Here is a 19,542-nt window from a genome sequence, read left to right on the forward strand (position 1 = left end):
AGAAAGGCACACATACGCATTTGAGTATTTGGTGTGGGAATAAGGGGAGAAAGCAGATTAACCACAAATGACAGAACATTGCCACTAACCTTTCTCTTGTAGTCTAAAGTATTGAGCATCGCCTGCAACGCCAACATTTCCTGCTTAATGAGGGCGCTGTTTTTGTCATTCTGCTCTGCAGGGGACGAAGAGAAATCAGTATAAAATACGTCTGTGGGTGCATGTGCTTGTTTATAAGGGGAGAAGAGGAAAAAAAGCCACGACCAGACTGCAGTGTGAACTAGTGAAAAAATAAACTGTGGACAGCAGTAGATTATGTAACAGCATATTAAATTTGAAAGGATTAGCTGTAATAAAAGTTTAACATAAGGTTTTATGGTTCCTGTTTGTAGATGTCTATGTGGAAAAGGCAGAAAACATGCAGATGATACCCAGAGTTTTCTAAATTTCTCATCTCTGTGCATACTCCTGTGTATTATGTACATCTGGCTTGGATCAATGATTGATCTGTACACACAAATGTGCTCGTGGTGTCAGCAGTTGGGCTCAAGCTCTTTGGACTCGATGTGAATTACAATGTCTGTCTGAGAGGCATTTGAAACAGAGATAAAGCGTTCATGCCAGGGGAATTTCAGCAGCCAGGAGCACTGATCACTGGGCACTTCCCCCTCTCTCTAACATTTGTCCTTCTCTGGATCATGCACTAGTTTCACGAGTCCCCAGCCTCACCCATGCTCTTTCACATGCAGCTCTTTCCCACCCTTACTTTCCCCGACCGTTTGCATCTTTCATGCTACGTTCAAAAAAGAAATTGGTGCCAACTGTGTGCCTGCTAAGCTCTGGATTGATGCCTTGCTATCGAGTTAGGGTGGATGCTTCAGTAGGGCCAGGCAAGTAACCAGCACCAGCTCAGCCACAGCAATTGCTCCCACACACTGTAAGCTGGCTGTGCTGGAGCAGAGCAGCGAAATTTTAAGCCCTGAAAGTCATTTATTGTCAGCATTTTTTATCTTGCAAGTGGGGCAGCTTTCAGGTATCTGTGTGGTCAGTAATTAGGACTGGCCTGATGACTAGCAACTCATTAAACTGTGGCAATTCTTCTGATTGCTGGGTCGTATCCAGCCTTCAACATTTGGGACTTGGACGTTTCAAGGCCAGTATGTTTGCATGTTCAAAGGAAGGTAATATAAAGATATCTGAGCAGGCACAAGCAGACCCCATTTTCTTTTCTGAAAGAGATCATGCAAGCACTGCTGCCACGTGCAGATCTCAACCACCCAGGCTGGTCAAACATGCATTCAGAGTGCTTACCAGCTGGTTATCACCACTGCGGTCAAAAAAGAACAGAAAGCTAAGTTAGAGGTGAGAAAAATCAGTTTTGCACGACTCTGGGAAATAAGAGTCTCTTCCTTCTCCCAAAGAAGGGCCATATAAAAGGTGAGAATATTGAACAATAGGTTATTTAAATTAAGAGATGTACTACTTTACATGCCATTAGGCAGCTTATCCATAGGAAATAACTATACTTTCTTAATGTGATCCTTTTTACCCTCTTAACCCCAAAAGAGTCTTTATGTTTCAGGACTATATATAAACCAAAGATCCATTTTTATGTTTACATATATTATTTAAGTAATATACAAAACCCCCTGAAGCAGGAGCCTAGCTGCAGAATCAGCCATTTCCTAGGAAATCTAAAAATTAGTATAAAAACTCTTACCTAAGCTCTGTATTGTTTTATACCTGAAGTCAAATTCCTCTTGCAAGTCTTCCAAGTATTTCACATCTTGGTCAGTCATCTTTCCCAGGAAAAAAATGAACAAATGCATAATGTAGTATTTTCTTTTCTTACCATTTGAAAATCCCCAAACAGTTATGGGAACCCTTGTTCTACTATGTTGTAAACTTTAAAAAGTATGATTGAATAATAAATACACATTTATAGCTACGGATTTATTTTACTTTAGAAAGTAAATATTGTTTAGAAAGTAAAATATTATCCTCTATCCTGCAGTTGACAGTGGTTGATTCAGCTTGATCCCTTCTAGTTTACTAGTGCAATGACATAGTGGAAAGTAGGAATGATTGTGTTAGCCTGAGCTAAACTGAAATTGTTATGCCAATAATGTTACTCTCTTCTTGAAACTTTAAAGCAGGGCAAAGGGATAATTTTGCATTTATTAAAATGGAAATTGAATTGGGGTGTGCAAAGGCAAAAAAGGTGGAGTCAGACACAGGAGTAGAGCTCACAGAATTTATTTACAGAATGTCTTAAGAATTTGGATAAAGAAATGAAACATTTTTGCTGCTTTGGCATTTTGCAGCTTTCTTTTCATATGTGCTGTAAAAAAATATTGAGGATATTTTCTAGGGACCAATCAATGATAATTCAAAAAAACCCCATCAAAAGAAGGAAAATAAAACTGTAGGAAATTATCTGTTGTACTTCAAAGGTCTATTTCTGTGCTGTTTATAGGAAGCCTTGATTTTGCCAACAACTCATAAACAATCCTTTTTAGTTTCCTAAGATACACACATTAAGTATCTGTGAAAATACAGAAACTTGTTTGCTAAATGAGCCCACACACAATTAGCTATTTTGGTCTATTCTTTATTTTGGAGACTAAAGTTCTAAATTATATGTGTAAAGTATGAAATTACATGCACGAGGAGCTGGCTAATTTCTGTGTTCAACTTAATTACCTAGTAAAAAAACCCCAAACCCTGCTACCTAGAAAATGTTCTCATTTTCACTGGTCCTTCAGGGGTGGCTGTGCTTCCCCACAGAGGCAGAAGGAGCAGCATGACAGGCTGCTGCTTTGTCTGCTCTGCAACTCTTATCTTACAACTTCATGTGTAGATAGACACCTAGCATTACATTCTTCTCAAACTACTTTATCCTTCTAAGGGTTTGATCTCTCTAACCCTTTTTCTCTGTGAAAGGAGACACTGATGACAGAATGCTACTAGGATCTCTTTCCAGTGTACCAGAAGTGTTACTCTTGAACAACATGTGGACAGATATTTAGAATACAGTTTCTACATTGAGACTGCTGCAAAGCTGAAAGTGGGGCTGGCATAGCAAAAATGCTGTGGGTGCTCTGAATCCTTATCCTGCCTTGACCTGAATGGGCAGGTATTCTCTGAGCTTCCAGGGTCTCTGGGACATAGCTACAGGTTTGACTCATCCCAGTTCTGCCCTGCAGTGGCAAGAGAAACTCCTGGAGAGTGGTTACCATCAGCCCCCGGTGTTCTTGTCCCCTGACGTCTCCAAACCACGTAATTATGTCACGTAGCCTTCGGCCCGACAAAGGTCTCACTACGTGACTCAGAGGTCGTGAAGGCTGAGCTACTGCTGACCCAGCTAAAGGAGGTGAAGATACAAAAATGCATCTTTGGAACATCACATCTTTTTAGAGACTGTAGGTATGCTCTCACTGCATTCAGCCATCTGCCTGCAACTCACATCGGGATGTGTGACAGCTTTAAAATAGGGAGTCTCACACTGAGCCCAGACAGCTGCTAACACCCAGGATCCAGGTGTGTCCTGACTTGTTAGTCTGGGCAGGTGTCCTTGGAATAATGGAAAATGGATGGTGTGTCTGCTGGCAGAAGTCGCTGTGCTACCCAGATTAAAGATAGTCCAGGTGTGTCTGTGTGAAAGTCATGTGGGCAGAGACAGCACACAGGACAAAAGAGGTACCTGAGCACTGTTCTTGATGGCTGAGACTTTGTGTTCTACATTTCTCTGACGTTCTGAAACCACTGAGTTCTGTAGAGACTTTTCCAGCGGCCCCTGGAACACATTGAACAGATAATTGGTGGGCGAGTAATAATGATAGTAATAGGTGATAGAAACTGTGCAGCAAGTTCCAGCGAGAGAGGGAATTCCAAAGCCAGTTTTCAACCATCTGGAGACTGCTGTAAACACACAGGCATGTTTAGTTCTACACATTTGAAAAACATGCAACTTTAACTTTGAAATCCAAGAGATGGAAAGGTGTGGGTATACTGCAGACATTAAACATCTAGTAAATTAAATATAGATTTATTAGATTTTTTAAAAAGATCCACGGCACAAGAAATAGGAAGACATATTACATATGTAACACATACATATTCATATGTACATGCTACATATACATTGCATATGTATAGGAATAGCTATTACATCCATAAGTGATTGGCAAGAACATAATTATCTTAAAAATTCTCTCTGGGTTTTAATCTTGTAACAATTTCCCCAAAATAAGTTTCACATGTAATTTGAACTATTATTTTCTTCAAACAACATAGAAATAATCAATAACTCTATAAAATATTTGATGGAATGTCTTTTGCATTCCATAGTTAATATGAATCAATGCATTGCATAATTTAAAACACACACATCTGTTTTGCTAAGAATAATCTCTTTAAAACCTTCCTACAGATTAAAGTCTTTGAAGATTAGCTGTGACATGGAAGTCCCTCATAGCAATGTTTCCAGCAGAAGAGCCGCTAATGAAGTTCAAATGTGAGTTTAAAGGGCAACATTTGGCAACCCCTAGTGCACACAAATCACTTCAGTGGAATGAGGGGACAGGATTTGGTCTGAAAAGCATGTGAGCAGATTAACATGGAGCAGATTAATGAAATGTAATTCATTACCTGTACAGGCATGCTGGCTGCAGCCAATATTCTTCTTTCTTCTCTTAAGCAGTTTGAGATGATCACTGCTATATGCATGGGATTACCATGATATTTGCCCTGCAAGCACAAACAAATACAACTCAAAAAGAATTTCCAGAATTCAGGATGTCCCCCTGGAAATCACAAGCAACATGATGTACGAGTGTCTATGGGCTACAGATTGGTGTGGGTGGAAAAGACTCCCCTTTTCATGTGCTGGTTCAGCCTTTCAGGGCACCATCAGTTAGCACCACCCTCATAAAATATTCTTAACAATGTTCCACAGAGGTTATAAAGATACAATTCCGAGATGTGTATCATCTGAAGATCAAATTGCCCCCCTGCTAACACAGCTATTTTGAAAGGGCTTTCCTGTCAGCCTATTCTGGGCACGATTTTATCACGTCTTCGATTTTCAATAGGACGTTGCTGCTTAGCATGTAGCAACAAAAAAGTTTGTAAGCATATCAATATGGTAATGATGCAAGCAGGAAAGCTTCCTCAGCATAAAACAGAAGACTTATATTTTAATGTCTATGAACAATTTTTCTCTTTCAAAAAATAATGTACCTGAGATGAAGGAATAAGTAACTTTTGTCCCAAGCCAAAGAACCAAAAAAAATCTACAATTTTACACTACCATAAATAAAATGCTGAATTGCTGATGCGTGGCTGAGGACTGGGAACAATTTGAACTAATATTGGTTTATGCTGTATTTATCAAATTGGAATGATTGAGGACTCTCAAGCATCTTCCTTTATTATGATGTATTCATTCAGTGTTTCTCAGTATCCCTCATGCCTTTCATTCAGTATCATTCATTCAGATACCCCTCATTCAGTGCTCACAGTGTTTGTCCATTGATCAGAGTTAATCCATTTAATTTCTTTTTCTGTGTAGTTTCCAGTTCTGGACTTATTTTATTTTCTTCTTTTTATCATTAGTCTTTATTTTCATCATGTCTCCTTACCACTCAGAACCTCTTTTATTCCAGCTGTCTCTGAATGTGGCACAATAGGTTTATACATATTTTGATGCCATATCTTCCTTTGATATCTCATACCAATTGTTTTGTTAGACACAAGAGGGTGAATGCATATGACTAAAATGTGAGTACAATGCTTCTGTATGCAACAAGTATCATGGCATTAAACATACCTTTTCACTAAACATTTCCTGTGAGCTCTTGCATGAAATATGTAATCTGAAATATGTTTTGACTTTAATTGCAAAGTAAAGAAATACCATATTAGAAATGGTAGTTTTGATCAGGGCGACTTGTTTCGAGCTGCTTGGTATTAAACCTGTGCTTCCAGGTATGGAATAAGGTGAAAGATAGAGGACTCTTAAAACTAAATAACCAAGGTACCAAATTCCCTTCCGAGGAATCTTTGACTGCCCTAGCAGTGTTAGCAATGAAATGAAACTTTGTTTCTATGATTTCTGATGTCTTTTCAGGACAGGAAAAGCATATGTCCCACAGTGCAACCAGTGCACAGCCAGCGTAGCCACAGTGCTGTGCCTCCTTTGATCTCCTTCAAAGCAGTTGAGGATGGTACTTTACTCCAGCCACCATCTGTATCAATCACCCTGAGGAACAGGAGTTAGGAACCTGACTGGTTTTAGCAGCTTCTCTGTAAACAAGAAGTGGTTACTAATACTACCCCAGGACACAGTCTGCCTCAGATGAAACACCAAGCACTCCCTCCCTGCCTGCTCCTTCCTGGGCAGTGAGAGGAGACTTGATTAAGGAAACACTGCTGATTTCCATGTCAAATAACAGTGCCAAAGATCTGTCACTACACATTTCTCCCTGACAGCTCCATGGCTGTAAGGACAGTATCTAACAGCTTCCTTCAACACCACTGCACTTGAGGTCCAGTAATATAATCACAGTCCCCTTTATTGGGCATACTCCCAGTCTCTCTCTCTCTGTAGTGCCAGGATGTAGCTTTGGGAAGGGAATACAGAAATGTGGGAAATGGCTCTGATCTTGCTGCAGAGGATTGAGTGGGGTGTCATGTGGAACTGAGGTCCAACAGCAACAGCCAGGGTAAATTAGCTGCTGCAAAGAGTGGCAGTGCTCCTGGCTGTGCTCCAGCCCAGTGCCTGACTCCTTAGGGAGCCAATCCAGGTTGCTAACTGGCATGGAAATGACTCATGCTTTTTTTACTGACTGGGTTTTCTGCTCCTTGGCGGACTGAGACTGCTCAGCAAAGGATCAGTTTACTGTTGAGGACGAGTACATGTGAAGTTGGGAGAGAGAGGAACAGTCCTGCCTTGTTTTCAGCTGTTATCACTAAGCCTGTCTCATCCATCTGCACCTTGATTAGAGGGGGAAAACGTCCTGTTACTTATAAGGCTTGGGATGAAAGCTGTGGGGGAAATCTGCCATTGGTGTAAGTCCAGTGATGGGCATATTAAATCCTCTGTTAATTTCTGCTTGTGACAGTTATTTCCTTTTGGTAGTAAAAGAGGGTTTCACCCTCCCCCTAGATGGCCAGTGAGTGGCCACGCCATACACTGGTACCTGAAGCTACAAAGCCTCAGGCTTTGTAGCTCACCTTTGAGGCTTACCTTAGTCCTGGTTTATCACTGCTGTACAGAATCCCAGCACTGCAAGGGTTTAAGCGTGTCAAACAAAAGCTATGTAACCAAGTCAAGAAGAAGTAAATATCCTCTCTTGGAGCTGGAAAAATGCATATATGTAGAGGAGGCTCTTAAAAAAATTTCTGGCAGTGGGATGTGTTAAAATTCCCCACAAAGGATGCCGGTTACCAGGGACTTTCCTAGCGTTTCTAGACACGATTCATATGCAAAACTTTCAAAAACTCTTTCTTTCTCTCCTTTTCTTTGTTTCATTAAGAGAAAACCATCTAAATCAAGAGATGGAGTGGAAAATCACTTCTCCTCCCCCCCCTTTTTTTTTTCTTCTCTAACTCATAAAGCTGTATAAACAAGCTGGCTCTGTAGTGATTACCATGCTTATGCCAGGCTAGTGCTCCTTCAACTTGATTCAGTTTGAGTATTTACCAAGAAGGTCAACAGAGAGTTGCCACCTGTGCTCCTGGAGCAGCCCCTTTTGCAGTAAGGGAGCAGGTGGATTGCAACTCATCAGTCATAAATTGATAAATGAATTGTAGCATTAAATATCTCAAAAATTGCAATTTATTTAATAACAATAGATACTCAAAGTCACAATAACCATGTTTTTTACTCTGGAAAAATAATAACACTAAAAATTTTCTGCCTATGTTTTATGCTTCTCGGCTGTAATTACACTTTGGACTGCAGTGCTTGGTATCCCCTTATTATTCACCTACTGCCAGCTCTTGGTGCTCTGCACTTCCATTTTGTCTTTAGCTGGGGATAGAAATTGCCCCAAATTACCCTGATTTCTGAATGACTAATTGAAAATTATCTCCTATCAGCAAAGGAGTAGTAGAAGTTGGAAAGTTAAGGAGTTTTAACCAAAAATGGCTCGAGATGGGGGAATCCTAACTTAGAGTGATGTGGACACTATCAGCTAGAAGAAAAAGAAGAGTGCAGATTCTTTAGATATGCAAAATTGTATTAATAAGTTTAAACATGTAAGGGAACATTTATATATCTTTTGACAAACACCAACGCAGAAAAATTGAGGATTTGCTTTTCTCCTTTCAAATCAAAATATCTGCTAATATTACTGTAATTTTGTTGTTCTTAGAAGTTTTCTTTCTCCACTCTTCTGTTCCAATGAGGTCTTTCCATGCCATGAGTTACAACAAACAACAAATTATCTTATTTAGACTGGATTCTTCTCAAGAACTACCAGCATGCTAAATTTAAGCAAACAGGGGGAACTTGAACTTTCATTCTGAACAGGTGATAATTTTCTGTGAATGCTGATGACATTTCCTTGGAGAAAACCTTCCTACTGCCACCCGGCATGCACTCTTTCTACTCCAGGGACATCTGTTGTGACAATATCTTACTAGATCATGGAGAAAAACAAAGAGGCATTTCTGAAAAAACAGTCTGTACATTATAGCATGCAGAGTTTCTGCCCTTTACCCAAATTTTAAAACAGCTTTAACTCTTTAGAGTATGTTAAAGGTGCACGAAACAGTGGCTGGGGAAATGCAAGGTTTGATTCTGCAAGCTGCAAGGTCACGGAGAAACTTTAAAATACATATTATGACATTTTACAATATATGTGCTCTCAAAAAGAGCACCAAACAACTGTCAGTTTTAGTATCTGGAATTTACTGCTTACTCTGACAGAAATGAAGAAATCTAGACCAGAGACACTCTCTCACTCTTCTTTTCCTCCTAGTTTTCAAGTTTGTGTCTGATTTTCCTGTGGGCAGCTCCATCACAACGTGGATCCCCCCCAGCCACACTAACCCTGACTGTTCCTGATGTGCCCAAGGGCTCTGCACACTGTACTCACCTAGCAGGGAATGCTGCCTGTGCTCTACCTGAGCCACTGGCTCTGTTCTCAGTGGCCAAGGCAGCCCATCAGGTGCTAGCTGGTCTCGACTTGTAATGTAGAAGGATGTGCTATGAAACATTTAGAAAGCCACTCAGGGGTTTGCCTGATTATCTCAGTGTTTTCAAGGTGACCTTAAAAAAGGACTTAAGTAAGTTTTGGTGCTTTCCAATTCTGAGAATTGCTTCAGAATTTGGTTGGGTTTTCTCTTTTTGTTTTTTTTTTTTTTTAACTCTCAAAACCATCAGCTGTATTTCTTCTCATTTCTGCTAGAAAAAAGCCTTTCTTGAGCCTTTTAATTGTTACAATAGGAGCCTTACTTAGAGGCGAGGAAGGGTTATTTAGTATGACCACAGAAGTGTTTGTTCATACTCAATGAATATTTAAAGAAGCTGATGGAAGGGAGGAGAGATAGGAAACAGCAATAAAGTCAAGCAAAAATACATTTCCTTCCCTATTGCTCACTTGTGATATGATTATTTTACTAAGTCTGATACTCAGCATCTTTCTGGATAAGCAAATATCTCATCTTTCATAAAATCAAAAACAGGGAGAAAAACCCCTTTTGTCTATAATTTTTTTTTTTTTGAAAGAAAGAAAGCTTTGGTTTAGTTGTGTATCTCGAAGGTGTGGGAGGGAAGGCGTAGCTGTACACACATATTTCCCGTTTTCACCTTCAAATATGACAAATAACATTTCGCCTTGATTTGTTTTCTACCTTTATTTAAGCATCCAGGCAGAAAGCCTAATGAAGACAACAGCAGAATACAAAAAAAGATTCAGTCCTTGTGTTAGCCTGATAAAGGTTAAGTGCTTGGGAGGTTTTTGAAAGCTTATACTTAAACAAGCAGTATTCTTACAAAAAAAAATCTACTAGAAAGATGTCTCTGTTTTATCTCGGTCTTTAAGAGGAAGTACCTGTGACACTATCTATTTAGACTGCTCTTGTTGTACTTTTATTTTTAATTTTCCCCTTCTCCCTCTCAAAATATGGGAGAGAACTTAAAGGCAACCTCATTGTTTTAGAAAACTCCTAAGATGTGTGGGAATTCCTAATACACAGCCATGTAGTCTTGCAGTTTTCTCACAGCATATGATGCATAACTTCCAGATGATCATAACTTTTTTAGGGCATGTGCAAGTAAATTGCAATAGGCAACGCTGTAAAAGCACAATGAATGAGCTGTGAAGGCAGAGGTCTTTTCCTCCACCCCTCAAATTCCACTGCTGAGTCCTTCCCAACAGCCACTAAAACCACTCAAGGAATAATCTACAGAAACAGCAGATTTCTGAGCAGGTAGGATGAGATAAAGCTAAGAAAATAGATTTCTGTAGAAATCATCATCAGAGAGTAGAACTGTACAGACAAGGAGGGTGAATAATGTAGTGATGCTTCTTATTTGATATTTATTTGAGAATAAATAACTTCTTAAATGAGATTTATTTGAAAGTAAATAAAAATACCATGTTCCCTATGCGAAAGGGTAAAACATCAGAGGATAGAGAGGACTGATCCCCACATCCCCCTCCTCCTCTGGGCACAAAGACCTGAGTATTATTAACTAATCTCTCAGGCAGATGTTCAGCTGCAACTGGGCTCTTAATACTTTCGAATGAACAAAGCCCACCAGAGGTTATTTAGTTTGCTCGTATTTTTACATCTGTCTGCAAGTTAACTCTTTTTCATTCCACAAAAACAAACTGAAACATTTATAAAATTTTAGAGTTGCATTCTTTAAATAATAACTAGAACCCCCAAAGTACTTTACTTGTAACAAGGAACCTTTTTTGGTCTTGCACCAATCATTTTTACAAAACCTTTATTAGCTGAGGCTGCAGTTGCTAGGAGCAGACACCTAGCTGCTTTAGCAAACAGATTTCTGTGCGGGGTTTCCCACTTGCAGGCCAAAATTTTCTGTAAACAGCTTTAATGGTTTTGCTGAAAAACTCACTGGGAGCAGTCTAATACAATCTGGATTGTGTTAGGCAGCAGGACACGCTGGTTCAAAACACACTTCCCACTTTAGCGTGTCGAGTTGTTGAACTGGCAGGATACACGAGTGCTAAATGTGTGTAAATAACATCTTGAAATGGATCTTCTGTAGTTTATTAGGAACTTTCTCTATTTTGTTCCATTCTCACCCTTTTATAAGCTTTAACAGGAAATTGCAACTTACAGATCAATGGCTGTTTCCACTCTTTGCAACTGTTTCTCAGCACAGGGCTTATTAGAATTGTTTGTCGAGCGCCAACTGGAATGTCCTGTTTCGGATCTAATGCTACTTTGTCCACTTTCTTTGATGTACTGAAATAAATAATCTTAGGATTCCCTCATGCATGTTCCTTTCTGGTACAGAGGCTTTTGTAAACAGTCACTTGAACTGAGGAACCTTTATATTTTCACTTAGTTCTCTCTGGAGAGGCACAGGGATGTTCAGTGCCCATCACCGATGGAGACAAACTGGGCAGTATCACCAGGAACGTGACACAGAATCAGGAATGAACACGATAATAACAGTGTTTCTGCTTTAAGCAGTGCTGTGTAAAGATATATTTGTTTGTACTACATAGAAATGGTGAATTTCACACGGGAAAAAAATGTCCAAATATATGTTGTTTTAGATGACAGGAGATAATTTCAGAAGCTATTCCAGACTTTTCCATAAAAACAGCCAGAGCCATGTAGGATAAAGTAACATAACCAAAGAACTCTTTCTATAAGTTCCAAAAGCTCGTTTTTATATAACTGTTTGGTGTGCATCAGCAGATCTGGTGCTTCTGCCTGACCTCCCCCTTTGTAAACAGACTCCAAGGTGTTAATGGTGTGTGTGCCCACAGACCTGCTCATTCAGGCATAATCCCATTACCCTCCCTCCCCTCATTTTAGGCTCTAGCAGGGCTAGGGAGTCGGTAAAGTTCACCAATACTGGAGAATCTGCTGTGAGAATTAAATTAATTTCATGAATATACATAATTTACAGCAAATTGTTCCCCAGAGCACACAGCATACTCATTAACTCAGGCTTCAGTGGTAAATGAGCAGAGCAATCCTTTTTATTCCTGAAATCTGTTATTTCACTTCTATAAAGGAAGATTTATGTAATCAGATTTCACCCTGAATACCATAAACAGAGAAGTGACACAGATGCATGTTGCCATTAATGAGAAGGGATTGCTTTCAGAAGTTATCCTGAGACTAGAGCATAAATAAGGGCTTCAGTTATGAGTAGGATGATTCTGGGAATTTCTGTTTTGTCCTGATGGGGTTGTCCTGCACCTGTCACAGAGCACAGCACAGACAGTGGCTCCTCCTGAGAGCTCATCTGAGCCCACACTTGGGCCAGGCTGCATTCCACGGAGCTCCTTCTTGTCTAGCAAGCACCTGAGGAGTGCTCCAGGTCTCCAGCTTGGAGTGTGCGGGGGGAAGGACATCCTGGGGATGGACAATGATGCAGTTTTCCACCAGCATCGTTCCTAAATGGAGCCGTGGGACGCTGGGGGACAGAGCCCATCTCTGATTCCCAGGATCCTCTGAGCATCCCTGCCCTGGCTCCTTGCACTGCAGCCTGGCTGCTCTCCCCCAGCCCAGGATTTTGGCAGGGATGTGGACAGTGCCTGTCCTCCACGAGAGTCTCTGTGCACTAAATCCACTCGTGTATCACACAGGGGCCTGTCAGGGACAGGCACACTGTCACATAAAAACATTCATTCTGAAAACTGGGATGTAATTGTCCATGGGCCAAGGTCATGCAGACTCTTACATCTGCAGTTTGGTTCCTAGAAGTGCTAGGCAGCTCTTCAAAGCTCTTCAAATGCCCTTTACATTTTGTTGTCATAACAACAGCACAAACCATCTCCTTTTGACTAATCTGCTTTGCTTTTCTCCATCTAGATTTTAAGAAGGAGAAAGAACTATAAGCATAGTTTCTCTGCCCTTTCCCCCACTGCCTCTGAACATTTTCTCCCTCTTCCCTTTCCAAGACTGCTGCTGGGGGAAGCAGGAGCTCTCTAGGAAGATGGACAGAGAATTTAATCTTAGAAAGAGGCTGTGCAATTCTGTCTCCCACTGAACAGCACAGCAACAAAAGGCTGCTCTGCTATAAAAATGAATCCAATTTACTGACTAGAGAAGTAATAATAATGTAGGAAGCAAATATGAAGGATTTTAACCTAAAATGCTGACCCTGATTTTAACACAGCATTTATACCACATTAATATGAAGAAGAAGAGATGTTTCAATGAAAGCAAGAAATAGAGAAGCAAATTACAGAGAGCTAGCAGTGACCACAGCTGCTTAGCCGTTTCTCAACACTATTTTCAAGCACTTATAACTATTTCAAATTACATATTTTCTGGTCAGTGTTTCTTTTTGCCTGCAGATAATTTTGGAAATGTAAGTAGTCTAAGCAGGAATGCCATATTCCATATAACTTCTCTAATGGTGAGAGAATAGGGACGGTCCCTGTGTTCTAAAAGCAGGGGTGCCAGGCAGACCCACCTTCCTGCTTGGAGTTCTATTCTTTTCCCTTCACATCCCCCAAGGCTGCCCAAAACCTTATTGCAACTGGGGCAGGCAAATTCTCTATTCTTTCGCTATTTCCATCTTGTTTCCAAAGAACAACTGTAGGAAGATAGTTTGTAAGGATAGTGCAGAAGGTACTCTATTCCTCTATGAATTACAGCTGTACTGATTGCTGAGGAGGGGAGACAGCCTTGCCTGCCCAGTGAGGATGGGTGTTTTATAAAAGAGTGGGTTAGATGGTGGAGAGTTAGTTTGAGATGGAGTTTGAGACCCAGTGTGCTGCAGTTTGGGATGGAGTCTGGTGGCTGTGCAAGGGACACACAAGGTAAGACGATGCTGTGTAGGGACAGACAGGGTCAGGTGGCCGGGTAAGGGACAGCTCGGGGTTACCCAGTCATGCAGAAGGAAGCTTGCAGAGGGAAGGGGTCAGTGCTATGTGTAGCAGCTAATAAGGAAAGGAGTCAGAGTTGCCTGAGAGAAGACCACTGAAAGAAGGCATGTAAAGTTTTCAATAAAGACTGGTGATGGTGTCAGTGCAGTTTGTCTCGACATAATTGCTACAAACAACTAATATATTTATGTAGAGATATTCCAGTAAACAGTCAGAATAGAAGATTTTCTCAATTTTATAACAAAAATCTCAGGGAGATCTTTTAGCTGAGGCGTGCTTGGCTATGGTGATGGAGACTCCTAGAAATAATGCTCTCCAGACTCAGTAACAGCACCAGGAATCTTGATCCTAAGGAGTCCTTGTCTGTCTAGAAAACAGCTGCACAGGCCACTTATGAAGTGTGCATTGCTTCCTCTTTTAAGGCTGCCTTTCACTAACCATCCAGTTGTATTTCTGATTAAATGTTAGTCTCTCAATTTGTGTTTTGTCAAGAACTGCAGGTTGCTTTTGAATAGCTTTTGTGTGTTCTCTAACTGAATTTTTCTTTATTATTGCTACTGTCATAGCTTTTAGGAACTTTTACCACAGCTCAACGTACTATGCTGTATACATAGTGATAAGTGCTGGTTTCCATCATTATCTGTTTTGTCAAGTATTACTCAACAGGGTAACACAGTTTGGCTCAAAATAATGAACAAACGTTGTACTCAGACTGTGTATTGACGTTGGGCAGCTTTGTGTGTGTGCATGATGCACATGGGTCTGCATCTGTGTGTGGTTCAGAGGGGAAGGAAGAGGAGGGAACTGTGAAATTTCAAAGAAGTTCTTGCACTAGAGAGCGAAGCAGAGATAAAGGTGGGCTCCTGGTAACTAACCTTCAGAGAAAGTCAAACCAAAACTGTTCACAGAGTCACCATATAGGAAAAGATGTTTACAAAAGCAGCTTCCTTCCCTCTTTAGGAACCCAGTCTTTCTTTCATCAGTCAGTGAAAAATCTCATTAGTTTTACAGCTCACCATTCCAGCCTCCCCTTCCCTAGGTGGCATGTTGGGACAAAAAGGACCATGACATTCTACTCTGTACATCAGTCACGTTTTTCTGGTGCTGTCTCATGAACCTGCCACAAACTAGCTCAAATTGCAAGAGTTAGGTATCTGCAAGGGCTTCCAGTTGTGAGAAGCCAAATGCATGTTCCCAATCTTCTCATGTATTCAGCAACCAGCAATGCATTAACAAAAGATTAGACCCATAATTAGATAATTTGCATACTCAAAGTTAAGAATGTGACAGAGCATACTGTCCATGCTGTGTTCAGTCCATCAATAACACTTGACAGTTGATAACAAGGATAGGCTGTGAGCTGATTTCAGCTACTGTAGCATTTCTTTAGTGATGTACTTATCAGTGAAGAAATAATTTTAACAGCTGCAGCAGGAGACTACCTGTGTAGTAGGTATATACTACTATATTCTATATATAGTATAGAATTATACTATATTCTATACCTGAAAAATTGTAACATATTGTTTACACAAAAGTCAAAAATTCTGGTGTCACAGATTTCTTAAAACAACAACCTATCAATAATAGGTTGTTATCAAACATTGCAAGGACCTGGTCCTACTCCAGCCTATTCTAATTATTTTGGAAATCAGAATATAGACTGTGGGTAGTAGTGTTCAAGATCAGGAAAAACTCCAACAGTGAAAGTGCCATCCAGTTTTTGGTGGTTTACATGTGTATTTTGAAAGTGAATGGGTAGCTTTTTGTCTGAATTCAGGTTATGTGCTGTCCTGATGCAATGCAGAAAGGTCAGCATTATTAGAGATGGGGAGAGCTGCTAGGCTTTGGGGTTTTTTTCTCACCTGGAAACATTATACTGCAATGTTCAAGATTCAGGTCCCATTTTATAAGCAGTATAATTCCACTATCACTATCCTCTCAAGGAGTTCATAACACTGTTCAGCTGTAATAGGGATGCCTGAGTATTTTGGCTTGCTCTAGAATTGTGGCTCAGACCCTAGCACCTGAGAAACCATTTAATCACAAATCACTTAAAACTCCCCTCCTCTTGCCTTTCTGGAATAAGCCTCTCTTGCTTTGTGCTCTTCCTGAAGCACATAATGATATAATTTCCAAACGTGACAGGACTTGAAAGAAAGGTTTTTCGTCTTTTTTTTTTATTCAGGCCATTTTCACACTGATTATTACATGAACTCAAGTGAGTTCACCCAAGGCCTGATTCCTTGGCTTGGTATGCCAAATTTGGGAGAGTGCACAAAGCTGATGTTTCAAGTTTTGGTAAAAAAATTTAGAATAAAATAAACGGGGCAAAGAGCAGAAGGAGGAACAATGAGAGGCTTTAATTCTGTAGAGCTTGTATGTAAATATGTTCTAGTCTTTCTGCCTGTGCACATTGTGATGGAACAATCATAAATGCACTATCTTTTAAGCCAGGAATACACCAGTAAGTGCTTGGCCTGAAATGCTCTTTCCATACATCTGCCCCTGTGGAAGAATCCTTTACTAAGGTGATCCAGCTTTGTGGTAAAATGTGCCAAGATCATTACAGAAACAGCAGGATTTCTGCAGCTGAGCAAATTCGGTGGTTGAAGAACACTGAAATTATGAAAAGTGCTGCTCTAAAAACCAGAAAAGAAAAAAAAAGTTACTTGATTTTTTTAAATCACAGGAGGCTGCTTGCATAACATAGGATGAAAAAGTGGTAGTGATGGAAATAGTGTCATATTTTGAGATCAAGAGTAGAAAGATACAGCCATAAAGAGAACAGAGTAATTGATGAAGTCCTGCTAAGATTTTCCAGGCCAGTGTGTGTATGTACATATGTCTCAAATAAGAAAAATGTTTGGCAAGCAATGTAATTATCATTTAAGTACTTATGGAAAACATCATTAAAGAAGAGAAAAATCCCCAAACTTTCATTAAACTCAATGGCTTTGAGTTTAAAAATATCTGCTTTATGCAGAAGACAGATAGATGTCAGGAAGTAGGTGACTAATGAAATGAAACTCTGAGAATCCTTGCCTTAGATAAACAATTATTAGGGAAACATTCAGCTGTTCAAAAGAAATAAAATTTTGCAGAAGCCTAATGGTAAATCCTTTAAGTAATTCATAACAAAAAATCCCAGAAAAGCATAAAACAGCAGCATGCTAATGATTTACACGGGCTCCTTTTTCATGGTGCTGCCATAAGCCCCAAGCATGTATTTTATTCCACAGTTAAATATCTGTAGGTGTCTGAAAGGTGGTAATTACATTTGTAATAAACACAAGCATCTATAAGCACTGTACAGTGTCATATGTAAGAGCTCAGTGAAACACAGAGCTGAGAAGTCACAGCATTTGTATCCAAGCTGCATGCATTGAAATAGGAATTACTGTTCCACAAAAAGACTGTGGAATCGTTATTTTGAATTATCTTGTTGGAGGCTCAGTCTTCCCATAGCTGCTGGGAGTCTGTGGCCATCAGGGCATCTCTGAGCTGGGCATTGGAACAAACTGCATTCCACACGGCTCCAGCACTGCCTCCAGAGACCAGTAAGAGTGTGCAGTGCCATTTGTCATTTCAAGTAATGACCCACCTGCAGCAGCTTCCTGACTCTTTTCAGGTTGTGTATCAAGAGCAGATTCTTCTCCTGTGAAACTCGGTCCAGCTGTTCATCCACTTGTATTATCAAATTCTGTAAAAGGATCATTGCCATTGCTTCATTGTTGGCTGCAGCCTCCCTAAAGAACCAATGAACAGCAGCAATGCACATTTATAATGTTGTATGATGTGCAACATCTAGCAGTACAGAAGACGATAATCTATTCAGAAATGTAGGCAGCAAAAAAAAAAAAGGACTTTAAGTACATAGTGACTTGCATATAGACAGAGCTTGTGAATAATGATTTTTACGATTTTGTGGGGTTTAAAAAATATTCTTATAGATATGCACCTATAAAAAGAGAGTGAGGTGTTAGCACAGACAGTAGAGTCAGCCAGAGGAGACAACCAGGGCTTTCTAGTCTCTGGTCCAGTGAATATTTAAATACTTCCAGCTCACTTGTCAGAGGAAATGGGGCTTATGCAAACTGTCCCTCTCACTCAGTCACACAGATATAATTTCTGCATTTGCTGCCCAGTTTCAGACAAAGCTGGCAACAGGCTTGAAGTCCAAAAGATAGAATGTTCTTACAAATTTCATGTCAATCTGGCAGGTTGGTAGAAGAAAGGAATCCAAATTAGCACCTCCACTGAGGGAAAAGGCAGCAGTAACTTGCTCCAGGAGGCAACAGCCAGATGGCCAGGCAGCAGACACATCTCCTCACACCAGGCACCAGATGAGCCTTCCCCCAGCCAAACTATTTGGGGATACAGGAAGACTCTGAGGCTGCTGGTGAAGGGTATGTAGGGGACACAGGACACAAGCACAGACAAAGCCAGGCTTTACTGGCTCTGCTGTTCGTGGTGCAGCTTGGTGTGTGCAGGGCCATAGCATCAGTGAGCAAAACTGAGGAGGAAAAGGTTTGGACAGCATGGCATCCTTGTCCTTGGGATAGCCTCTCTCCTTGCCTCACAAACTGCAGGTGCCTGTTTCAGATAAACCTGCTAACTCCACATCTGGCAAAAAGGAGATTTAAATGTTACTCATGTTGCCACAGCCCCATAAATATGAAGCCAAAAACCATAAAGAAAGATTTTATTCCTTAGCAGGTTTTTTTTTTTCTCTCCCCTGCACAACAGTCCTCCAGTAGTCCTGTGGATCTAGCTTGAAAAGTTGAGATGTCTGTTTCTGGTATGACTAATAAAGACTAACAATTGTTTTTTTTTTTTTGGTTTTTTTTTGCATTTAGTTTGGAATTTTCTTAAGATAACTCTCAAGTGAATTGAATCCAAATGTGTGCATAAACTGACCTCCTAAGAGAACAGTTCCTGTAAACAGCTGGTTTGTTCCCCAGAATTATGCAGCTTTAAGTGCAATTTTGGACAAGTGAATAATTTTATGCTGCAAGAGGTAAATGCATAACATTTCCATTGAAAATTAACTTGCATTCTTTTTAAAAATCCATTTTTATTGGATTTTGTTTAGGAGTAAGTTCAAATATGAAACTCCGCCTCCCAATAACCCTTAAGTTCAAATGGCTAAATCCATAACTAGTGAAATAGTATTATTGGAGTGTAGATACTTGTACAGTTTGTAAATGAGCACCCCAAAGCCTGCCAGCAAACAAAAGAATTGTTGGTGATTGAAATGATAGGAGACAGAACGAATGAAATCCTACCAGTCCTGGCTTTCTATCCATTGTGCAAGTAGGTGCCTGATTTCCATGGGGAAGTTATCATCGTAGAACTGGTCTACCTGCTCCAAAAACTTTATTTCCAGTTGTTGAACTTGACTCCATTGGGACATACTACAAAAGAAAGGAATTAAACATGACTGCAATTGAAAAATGAATATTAATTACTAATCCAAACTGCA

General features: G+C 40.2%; 1 protein-coding gene across 4 annotated transcripts in view; it reads right to left on the bottom strand.

The window, feature by feature from the left end:
- Nucleotides 1-19,542, bottom strand: part of STAT4 (signal transducer and activator of transcription 4) — a 41,622-nt gene that overhangs the window by 19,234 nt on the left and 2,846 nt on the right. For 2 of the 4 annotated variants that reach the window (XM_088167790.1, XM_088167789.1), the window contains exons 2-7: nt 19,346-19,474; nt 17,662-17,760; nt 4,651-4,749; nt 3,704-3,796; nt 1,721-1,799; nt 90-175 (exon numbers count right to left, since the gene is read on the bottom strand). In XM_088167790.1, the coding sequence (XP_088023916.1) occupies nt 90-175; nt 1,721-1,799; nt 3,704-3,796; nt 4,651-4,749; nt 17,662-17,760; nt 19,346-19,366 (477 nt within the window). In that variant the 5' untranslated portion in view covers nt 19,367-19,474. Of the gene's footprint in view, nt 1-89; nt 176-1,720; nt 1,800-3,703; nt 3,797-4,650; nt 4,750-17,661; nt 17,807-19,345; nt 19,475-19,542 lie in introns of all 4 variants that reach the window. The other 2 variants (XM_088167788.1, XM_014880956.2) reach the window with 1 other exon arrangement.

The sequence above is a fragment of the Sturnus vulgaris genome, chromosome 7 (genome assembly GCF_052056855.1).
Source record: "Sturnus vulgaris isolate bStuVul1 chromosome 7, bStuVul1.hap1, whole genome shotgun sequence".
Lineage (NCBI taxonomy): Eukaryota > Metazoa > Chordata > Aves > Passeriformes > Sturnidae > Sturnus > Sturnus vulgaris.